Consider the following 10278-nt stretch of genomic DNA (forward strand, 5'->3'; position numbering starts at 1 on the left):
CCACATTCCTTTCAGCTTATAATAATTATAAGAAAAAATAGATGAGAAACTTTCATGGATATGGCAGCTGTAGACGACACCACAACCACAACAACTCTCTTCACTTTAGCCTAGACTTGCCTTTTGCGCATTCTTCGTACCAGTCACTGCTGGTTCTAGGGGTGCCAACGGATTGGATACGGATCGGATAGTGGTGAAACCATATCCATATCCGCTTTTATTTTTCGGATGCAGATATAGATCGGATATTAGACGGATACGGATATCGGATATCTGTAGATTTATACATAAATATTTTCAAATATATATATTAAACCATATGGTATATATCTATTATTTAGATACAGATAATTAAAATTTAAAATCATATCCGTACCCGTATCCACGCGGATATTCAAATATCGGATATCAGTATTTAATTTTCGGATACAGATCCGGATACGGTTGGATATTATCCGATCCGTTTGCACCCCTAGCTTGTTCAAACACTTCTACCTTAATTCATATGAAATATGGTTAAACACATAAAGTGTGTAAATCACAGTAAAATTAGGTTTCCACAATATTTCAACCTAAAGTTCAGAGTCAGGGCAGTTTTGGTACTTGCCAGGTCAGGGTCAGCTTCAGATTCTGGCTGGCCAGGTAGAACCATGAGGGTGTTCGGCAAGTTGGTTTGGCTTAAATTTTAAGCTCCACTAAGGAAGAGGTGTTTGGCAAGATAAATTTAAGAAAGTGAGTCTTTAGCTTTCTTAAGGGGGCTTAATGCCTTAAGCCATGTAGAATGGTGGCTTAAAAATTGGGGCAAGCTTAAGAAAGTAGACAAAAGGAGGCTTAAGAAAGTGGTTTTAAACTTTTCAAAGAAGCAAGTGTTTGGCAAGCTTAAGACTCCTTAGAGCACTAAGGAGCTCTAAGGAAGCCTAAGCTACCCTTGCCGAACACTACCCATAGGCCCCGTTCGGCAACACATGGTGGATTAAATAATAATCCGTGCTAAGGAGGGATTGTTCGGTAAGCTAAAGGAAGGGGCGAAGGATTAAGATAGCTAAAGGAAACTAAAGGAAGGGGGGGAGGTGCCTTAAGGAACGGGCAGGGGATTAAGATCCGGGCAAAAGGAGACTAAAGGAGGTTGTCTTAATCCGCGCTAAGGAACCGGTGTTCGACAAGATTAAGTGGCTAAGGAAGCTAAAGGAGGCTCCTTTAGCCTTAAGGAGGCCCTAGCCGAACGGGGCCATAGAGTTCAAATTTTGTCAGCTCCTACTAATAAGTTTCGTGTTTCTGTATTTCAAAATTCCAAGTTGACTAGCGGTTTTTGATATTTCAATTTTCAAGCTCTTCCATCAGGTTACATTATCCAGCGATAACTTATTGTTTTAGTTTATGGTTCATTGTGCTTGATCAAGTACCACTTTCATATTATCTGTTGCAAGCCAGTTACGGCTTGTTCACTTGCTCTAACATCATGCAAAGAAGGGTGGGAGTAATCTCACGAGAGTCGAATTTTGTAAATAAATTGAAATAAAAATATTTTGTTTGATGTTGTTACAAAGCAGAACATTTAATTAAATTTTCTATTTACTTACAACTATTTAAACGTGTACATGATATGAGCTTGTATACTGATATATACCTGTATACTGTATCGTTTTAAACAGGTACATGATATGACCTTTGTATACTGGTATATACCCCGTGTACTGTATACCACCCCCAGGAGGTCCCGTGTACTGGTATATACCCCGTGTACTGTATACTGATATATACATGATATGACCTATACAAATTTATTTTAATTGTTTGCACCTATACAAATTTATTTTAATTGTTTGCACCTATACAAATTTATTTTAATTGTTTGCTGCACATGCACGTCGTTGTGAAAGATGAAAGAAACTGGCTTGTTCGGCTGCCAGGTGGAAACAAAAATGAGCTTGGGTTTGGGTCCAATTTTGGATTTGAGTCCAATTTTAATGGCCGAAACACCATGCACCTGGAAAAAAAAATTTCACTACAATGAAATTTTTTTTTTCCATGGATACAGTGGCAACCGAACAAACCCTAAGCGAGAACTTTTAATGAACCTTCAATGTAATGTACTCAGAAAGCAGTGCTTCACAAATCCTACCTTACATTGTTTCTCTATTCTACGACCTTTTAGTTCAGTAGTCATATCAACTTATACCTCTCTGCTTCAATTATTTGATGAAGACATCCATACTAGGAGTGTTACAGTGACAATAAAACTTATTTGACAACCATGACAACCAAAATCAAAACTTGCCATTTAGATAAAATCAAAATATTTTTTTTTTTCGAATTGCTTGATGAATTACAAACCAGTTTTCATATTAAACCAATTTTAATGTTCAATCTATCTAAATCAAAAGTTCAAAGAAAACACATCTATAATATTAATATTATGATTTTGATAAGCATTCTGATCATTATCCTGTCAGTCAGTATAGCAGCATATCCCAAGTACTTTTTCAACAACAACGAACAGTCTCATCAAAATTTATAACTTGAAATAAAACTGACAATTCAAATATAGATTGTGCTCTCTACTAGATGATGCAACTAGGACAACAGAAACAAACAAAATTAAGAGAAGAGTTGACCAATCTGATTAGTTGTTAAGAGAAGCTTGCAGCCTTCCATCAGGAATTGCAAAGAGTACAATTGGCTTCGAATTGCGGAGGAAAGGGGAGTCGCAACGGTAGTATCCCTTCCTCTCCAGTTGGATAACCTCTCCTTGCTTGAGGTTTCTCATGTTGGAATCACCCAGTGCAAAGGTCTCCTTGCGTGTCACCGGGTTTAGGTTATCCAAGAAATCTTCCCCTTCCTCCAGCTGTTATCAATAAACAATAATTAAAGAAGCTCATAGATTGTAATAAAACATTAAATGGATTCTTTTTTTTCTTTTTTTTTTGGCTAATAGAATACTAATTTATTGCACTTCCAAACAATAATCAAAATTCCTCACACTTATTCTAAACATACATTTCACAAGTAATTGCAGCTACCACTGAAGCATTAGCTTGGTAAAGAATGTTCAGACATATTCACAAATATTAACAGATATGTGGCAAACAAATATTAACAGATATGTGGCAAACTTAAACGAGTTCTTTTAACAAGCAGAGATCAAAATATAATTAAGCAAATTGAACTTGTAATTTGGACCTGCTACCAACATGCAAATGTCACAGTAAATTTGCTTCACTCAACAATTGAGAGATGTTGAGTGCTGTTCGCAAATACAGCAAAATGTTGCATATGATTTATAAATAAATAACCAAAACTGTTTAAATTGAAAGGTACCTTCTTCTTCTTTATTAAATAGTCAAACTCGACCAATGAAAGGTGCACCAGCTCCTCAGTATCAGGTAGCCATGTTAGCTTCAACTTGGTACTCTTCACAGAACCCTCCAGGTGCAACTCTCCAATCAGACCCACAATTTTATTATTACTATCCTTCTTTATTTCCTTCACAATAGCATTGCCCCAGTCCATTAGAGTTACTTCCTCCCCTTGAGTAATGCTTGCTGCATCAGTATATTCCAGCCATATTTTGTTCGTGAAGGTCGTTGCCTTTTTGCCAGCGGGCTCATACTTCTTGTGTCTCGGTATGATACGTACGAATGGCTTGTCAGGACCATTCGCCAGGGTCAGTAAAACCCGGTCTTGTTCGATCACAGCTGTGTGCCGGGCACAAACTGGGTCTATTATCTTCTTGTTTATAGTCCACAGCTTATCCCATTCCATCAAATTTAGATTTTTAGAAGCACCCTAAAATGCCAAAAATAAAAAATAAACAATAGCCTCTTCATAGGTGCTAACATTGTAAATGGACCTTATGTAATAGGAAATTGTCAAAAAGGTCTCATATGTTCAAGGAAAAACAAAAAGAGACGCCCTTTATATCTTGTGATTTAAGACTGATTTATAATTGTAAGCACAAGTCCTTGTACTTTCAGGCTTGGTCCAATACCCATTAAAGATGTTTTGTGAACAAACTAAGCAAATTAAGCACAGTTACCTTTAAAGAAAGGTACAAATCTGCTTTGATGCTTCACAAGATACAGTAATCAATATACAAAGTATGTTATTGTAATAGCAAGCTTGTCAAAAATAGCCTATCAATATATCATAGTAATTATTTGTAAAACACATGGACCAGCTTTTATTATTGCTTTTTGTGGGTCTTCTTTTCAATGTCCTATGATTTAGGGCCCTACTTTTTGCGAATTTATTGAACCAGACAGAAAGAAGTGAAGCTGACCTGCTGAAGAATGAACTGGATGAGTGCCTCAATTTTGAGGCCCCTTCTGACAATACCTTGTACAGTGGGGAAACGGGGGTCATCCCAACCATCAACCTTACCATTTTGCACAAACCAGAGAAGTTTGCGCTTACTGAGAAGCGTGTAAACCATGTTCAGCCGGCTAAACTCATATATCTGCACCCTCCTCAGCTCCATATCATCTTGAATTCTGTAGTATTGAGCATTCCTGTCATGGTACTCACTCGACCTCAATGCATGAGTTATTCCCTCAATTGCATCCACAAATGGGCATGCAAAGTCATACGTTGGGTACACCTTGTACTTTGACCCAACCCGATGATGCGGGTCAGGATTACACCTGTAGTAAACTGGGTCACACAATGACTTGTTTAGGTTTTTCATGTCAAGCTTTCCCCTGACGCAGCATTGCTTGCCTCTCTCAGTCCCTCGTAACATCTCATTCCACATTGAAAAATTTTGTTCTACCGTGTTATTTCTACAAACTGACTCAACACCATCCATTCTCTCCTTCTGCATCTGCTCCCTTGGCGTGTCATCAACATAAGCCTTCCCTTGCTTAATCATTTTTTCCACCATGGCCATAAGATCGTCGAAGTAATCTGATGTGTAGGTCACTCTGTCATACTTGACTCCAAGGGTTTCTATATCTTTCAAAAGATTGTCGACAAACTCCTCACTCTCTTTCGAAGGGTTGGTGTCATCAAACCGCACAATCAACCGGCCATTGTACCGTTCAGCAAAGTATTTGTTTAGAAGTGCGGCTTTCGAGTGGCCTATGTGGAGGTAGCCACTTGGTTCAGGAGCAAATCGCACACAAACTTTCCCAACTTCTGCACCAGGTAGGTCGACCTCAAAGGATGAATTGCTGTTAGAATTAACCGCATCAGTTAATGGTTTTGGGGGATGCTCCTTCGATTTAAGGCTCGGTGCAGGTGATTTGCCAATGCCTCTTTTGCCTACGAAAGCAGCTACCGTTTCATTTAAGATACTGTGCTCCGCTGCTATGGAATTAAACCAGCGCACCAGGTTTTGGTACTTATTCGACTTCCTCAGGCTCTCCCATCTCTGGCCGATACCTGGTTTACAAAAATCAAGTACCATATCTGGTCAAACATCTTTGAAATTGTAAGGCCTACAATGCAAGCAAATTCATGGCACCAAAAGAGAATCAAGTACCAGCAAGAGCAGTCCAAATGGCAACATCAGAAATTGTGAAATTGAACCCAACCAAAAAAGTACGGTGTGACAGGTAATCATTGACATATACGCATGCATTCTCAAATTCAGAACCTATTGAGAAGATTGTTGCATAATCAAGCCATTCATCAATCTACAACAGTTGACCTTAATTAGTTAGTTACTCAATGAATGGATTAGAATTAGATCAGTGATGTTCAAATTGTAACAATTGGGTAAAGATGGAACAACCTGGCCAGATTGGATAGCATCAGTCCCGTACAAATTGGGAAGAGATGAAACCCTTGCAATATACCGTAGAAGTGTATTCACTCCATGCAAACTCACTCTGAAAATTATTCTCAAATTAATGCAAGCTACCCATTAAGCATAATTAAGAGCATAAGCAATGTTGTTTTAGCAATTGAAAAGAAACAGATCTATAGTAGGAAGAGAAGATCGAGATAGATCAATGGAAAGAAAACCAACCCAGATGACAAGCGCAGCTCAGGTGGAGAGCCAGAAGGGAGAGCGCCGGCGTCAACAGAGATATTAACTCCAGCGACCTTCGCGGCGGCGAGGATCGATAGTGGCGGTGTATCGGCGGAGAAGGCTAATGTCACTGCCTCCATTCGCAATTTCGCAGTAACTTTTCCGAACTGGTGTGCTGGGGTTTTGGGATTATATATAGGAAGAGAAACAGGACTTCAAATCCGAATCCTCTCAGGTACCTGATTTCTAGAAAATTGAAACGGACGGTCCAGTGATGGCGCGGGTCCACCGGGCCAGTATTATGTTTGCTTTGAGATTCGTTCCATATTAAAAGAACAATCTTGGACCGTCCGTTTCCAACTTGGTTGAGTCAAGTACCTACGGTAATCTGAATTCAGTTAAAGGTAACACATCCACAGGATACACTGAGTTCGGCCTGAAACTGGGACTAACCCCTTGAATACTGAATACTGTCCGATTGGAGCACACGGGCTGACGCCCTAACTCACCAAACACGGAGCTGCGATAAGAAGACGAGGCGTGTTCACCAAGTCCATAATTGTAGGCCTTTTGACTTCCGAGCCCTCAAAAGAGTAGGGCCCAAGTCTCTTTACGAAAGAATCAGGACTTATTCCGCCAGATTCGTAAGAGTCAAGTTAGCATCAATTTTAACTTCACAATCTATTAAATCTACTCTAAACAACACTGTTGAAAGTAATTTATTTCATAAGTGATACATTCATATATTAAATTTATAAATTTTCGAATTAATCAAGTATATAATTAAGTGGTCCAAAAATGAAAAAAAATGAACACATTAAAATTAACTTTTAAACTTATTTTACCGCTTGCCTTATACTAAATTAAATTAAAAATGTATAAATTTAACATATAAATACATTACTCATGAAATAGATCACTTTTAATAATTTTAAACTGCAAAGCCTACTACACCCCTTGTATACGGAAGCAGGGTGTGTCAAGTCAAGTGTGGTCTGATGCCAGCTCAGAACTGTTTAATTTATTTCATGATTCGTACACACCATTTCCATATTCATGCGGATCAAACACGTACAAATTATAAAGCGAATCGGACAGTTTCGATGCCCATTGGACGCGCTCTACTTCTCTTGTATCTTGATTTTTTGAAGATTGAAAAGATAATCTTTGGTGATGCAAAGTAAAATAATGTGCAGATACAATTTAAGGCATTTTATGAAATGAACTCAATCAATCAAATAAATAGTTAAAAAGAGTAACATATCTATACAATACGGAGTTAATGGTTTCCTTTGGCTTTGTTTTGTTATTACATTGTCCAAAGCTTTGTACTCTCAAAAGAATATACAATATTAATAATACACAACACCATATTGTGCACCTCTCTTACAGTGCTATATATATAGAGAGAGAGAGAGATGAGGTTGGAATGTTTACATAGCTGCATCAAGTAATTAACTAATGGCCCTGGATCGCCTTGATTTCGGATCTAGTTCTCTCTCCATTTTTAGCGCAATTACCTCTTTCTCCAGTACAGTTTTCTCTCTACGCAATTTTCTTGTCTCCACCTCCATTGCTTTTGTTAATGTATCAATTTTTCTTGATAGCATCTATGGCAAACAAGCAACTTATTCATGAATCAAACTTCATAAATGAAATAAAAAAATTGAAATTTCTCATTTGGAAATATATAGTTACCTCAATAGAATTATCTTTATCCCTCAAGCACTGCTCTTTCTCAAGGAATGTCTTCCTCAAAGATATCACCTCCTTTTGCAAAAAGTCGTAAAAAACAACAGAAACAACCTCGTCATTCGTAAATTTATCTGTAACCGATGTCTCCTCCTTTGATTCATTCTCTTCTCCAATGGAACCATTAGTACTATCACAATCAGAATTTGACTTTGAAATCGGAGAATTTTCAACTAATGAGATGGCACCATCAAAAGACTTAGATGCACACGTTGCTTTACTTAAGATTACACTTGATCTTGGACTAGGGAGAGATGGCTTTTGGTTAAGATTCTTGTTCTTACGAGGGCTCAAGAGAGAATCAGATCCATTAACAGAACGGCTTCTAGATAACCTATTAGGTATAGTTCGTGTCTCCTGTTGTGGCAACCCAGATTGTAGTGACGGTTTCAGGCCATCTTCTACTACCTTTAATCTTAGTTGCAACTTTTCCTACATAATCAATCATAGTACAAACTATTTTAGTCTAAGCAGATAAGAGTTCGGAAATTTGCAAATAGAATAGCTGAAACAGTATACTTTGAGTTGGCCCTCAGCCTTGGCAGCACGTTCTGCTACAGAAAGCTTGTCACGAAGTTGTTGAATTTCTCCCTGAGAGAAAGCTATTATAATTAGCAAATTAACCATTTCAATATTTTTCATGGGATAAAGAACTTGCTAATAGAAATTTGAATGGATGGTTTTGTAGAAAATTACCTCAAGAACACGGCGTTCTTCAATCCATTGCTTGACAGAAATGACCTTATCATTCTGCTCCTTCCATTCATTTGCAATAACCACTGCAGCACGATTTTCTGTGGCCTTCACTCGTGAGAGTGTTCTCTCGAGCTTCCTGTTCTCATCCTACAATAGAACCACCAACACACTTCTGTAAATTAGGCGATTTCGATCGATTCTCAAAATAGGAAACCGTAGATCATACATCAAAAGAAAACAAAAAGAGAGAAAGCAGGCATTACCAATGCAGGGTTTTCAGGCTTCTTTCTAAATAAGTAAAGAACAAAAAAAAAAAAAATAGACCTTAATTTGGGACAGCTGGCGTTGGTAGTCACGGACAGCATTGACTGTGGCAGCACCAGAGAGAAGAGACTCCTCAAGGTCACGAACTGCCTTGCTCAATTTCTCTACCTCGGCCACTTTTTTTCGGTGCAGTTTATCTAGTATTCTGTATTCTTCCTGGCAAATGTCATTTTGCTTTATCAGCTGCTGGTGCTTGTTTTGCAATTCATCGACCACTGCCGCTTTTGTCTTTGCAACTTGTACCTCCCTTTCTGCTTCAATTAAAGCATCTTCTTTGGATTTTGTTAGCCTCTCCAATGCTCTGTTATCTTCTTGGAGCTTCACCACCTGCCGGGAGGAGACCGGGCAATAAAGAAAGCAAAATAATTTCATTTGCAGCTCAAGCAGAATTGTTAAGGTAAAAAAAAAAAAAAACTGTAACAATATACCTCTTGCCTGAGAAACTTGATCTCAGCTTCAAGAGGTAAAATAATTTCCTCAAGGGGAGGGATGTCATCGTCCTTTTGAGCAGCATGGACCCGCCTCAAAGTAGCCTCTGCGGCAAGCTGTGCTGCAACTATATCTTTCTTCTCTTCACTTATCCTCCTTATTTCTAGGTTCTACATTATTCAGAAACCCCATTTTTTTTTATGCTACTAGTATGAAGTTTAAAATTCAAAGAAATATAGTACAATGAAATGCAAATATACAAACCTTGTTTTCAATAGTACCTTCGGATGCCTCCAATTTGCCACGTAACTTGTTGAGCTCCTCTGTAACCTATTACCAAATCATTAAATTAAAGAGCCACTGTCATTCCTCAGATGCTTAGAATATTGGGATTATCAGCAAAAGGGAAATAAAAGATACCTCCAAAAGAGCCTTGTCTTTGGCTCGATCAGTTAGGCGCAAGCTCTTTATCTCGTTTAGGGCTTCTTCTAGTTCCCGATCCTTCTCTGGGTTTAATCCAAAGCAAAGTAGGTTCAATGATTAAATTTGCTTTGATGTTTGTATTGTATTCTATTAACCTTTCTGTTCAAACAGGGCATCACATTATTTAATCCCCTTTTACAATGAATTTCTATAAAGCATCTCAAATTATCTTTTGCTTTAATAAGCATCTTAAATAATCAAAACCTGATGAATTGTGCTTAAATTGTGAAGAAAATAAAGATCTAGAGAAGGAGATAGATACCCTTGATTTGATTGGTTAGGCGATTGAGCTCAATCTTGATAGGATCCATAGCGAAGGAATTAGACAATACCATGGATTCTTCATCTTCTACAAAATTTGACCTCTTCCCTTGTTGATTCTTCCTCTTTGATGCCTCTATTTCCGAATCCACCAAGAACCCCTGGTCCTGGTTCTTCTCTCCATTTTCTCCCATCCCACCAACACACACACATACACACAGTGTGCGCTTCTCTTCCCTTCTATCACTTAGTACTGAGTTGGGTCTCTCTCTCTCTCTTAGCTTTTTCTTTTTTCTTTTTCTTTTTCTCTCTCTATAACATTTTCTCCCGGTATTTTTCTTTCCCGGTTTAAAGTGATACGT

The 10278-nt window shown here is 38.1% G+C and overlaps 2 protein-coding genes across 2 annotated transcripts; both read right to left on the reverse strand.

The window, feature by feature from the left end:
- Positions 1-2280: 2280 nt before the first annotated feature.
- LOC144556453 (glutamate--tRNA ligase, cytoplasmic-like) lies at positions 2281-6210 on the reverse strand. The gene is made up of 6 exons (XM_078304811.1): positions 5969-6210; positions 5732-5828; positions 5480-5633; positions 4280-5379; positions 3319-3786; positions 2281-2845 (listed from the first exon to the last, which is right to left on the reverse strand). Exons 1-6 carry the CDS (start codon positions 6109-6111, stop codon positions 2624-2626), a joined length of 2184 nt encoding a protein of 727 aa, XP_078160937.1. The 5' UTR covers positions 6112-6210; the 3' UTR covers positions 2281-2623.
- A 1028-nt stretch (positions 6211-7238) lies between these two features.
- LOC144556383 (microtubule-associated protein 70-1-like) lies at positions 7239-10269 on the reverse strand. Its single transcript, XM_078304733.1, has 9 exons — positions 9918-10269; positions 9593-9678; positions 9437-9502; positions 9172-9342; positions 8744-9070; positions 8420-8566; positions 8243-8314; positions 7670-8155; positions 7239-7581 (listed from the first exon to the last, which is right to left on the reverse strand). The coding sequence occupies exons 1-9, from the start codon at positions 10108-10110 to the stop codon at positions 7426-7428; spliced, it is 1704 nt and encodes a 567-aa protein (XP_078160859.1). The 5' UTR covers positions 10111-10269; the 3' UTR covers positions 7239-7425.
- Between the last annotated feature and the right edge of the window lie 9 nt (positions 10270-10278).

The sequence above is a fragment of the Carex rostrata genome, chromosome 1 (genome assembly GCF_964058835.1).
Source record: "Carex rostrata chromosome 1, lpCarRost1.2, whole genome shotgun sequence".
NCBI lineage: Eukaryota > Viridiplantae > Streptophyta > Magnoliopsida > Poales > Cyperaceae > Carex > Carex rostrata.

Excerpts from the sequence above, each read along its gene's own strand:
- LOC144556453 (XM_078304811.1), bottom strand. The coding sequence starts at position 6,111 with ATGGAGGCAGTGACATTAGCCTTCTCCGCCGATACACCGCCACTATCG. Across the intron at positions 5,380-5,479 it reads CATTTGGACTGCTCTTGCTG|GTATCGGCCAGAGATGGGAG; the intron begins GTACTTGATTCT and ends TTTGTAAACCAG. Across the intron at positions 3,787-4,279 it reads TCCAGTTCATTCTTCAGCAG|GGTGCTTCTAAAAATCTAAA; the intron begins GTCAGCTTCACT and ends TTGGCATTTTAG.
- LOC144556383 (XM_078304733.1), bottom strand. The coding sequence starts at position 10,110 with ATGGGAGAAAATGGAGAGAAGAACCAGGACCAGGGGTTCTTGGTGGAT. Across the intron at positions 9,503-9,592 it reads AAGACAAGGCTCTTTTGGAG|GTTACAGAGGAGCTCAACAA; the intron begins GTATCTTTTATT and ends ATTTGGTAATAG. Across the intron at positions 8,315-8,419 it reads AAGAACGCCGTGTTCTTGAG|GGAGAAATTCAACAACTTCG; the intron begins GTAATTTTCTAC and ends GCTTTCTCTCAG.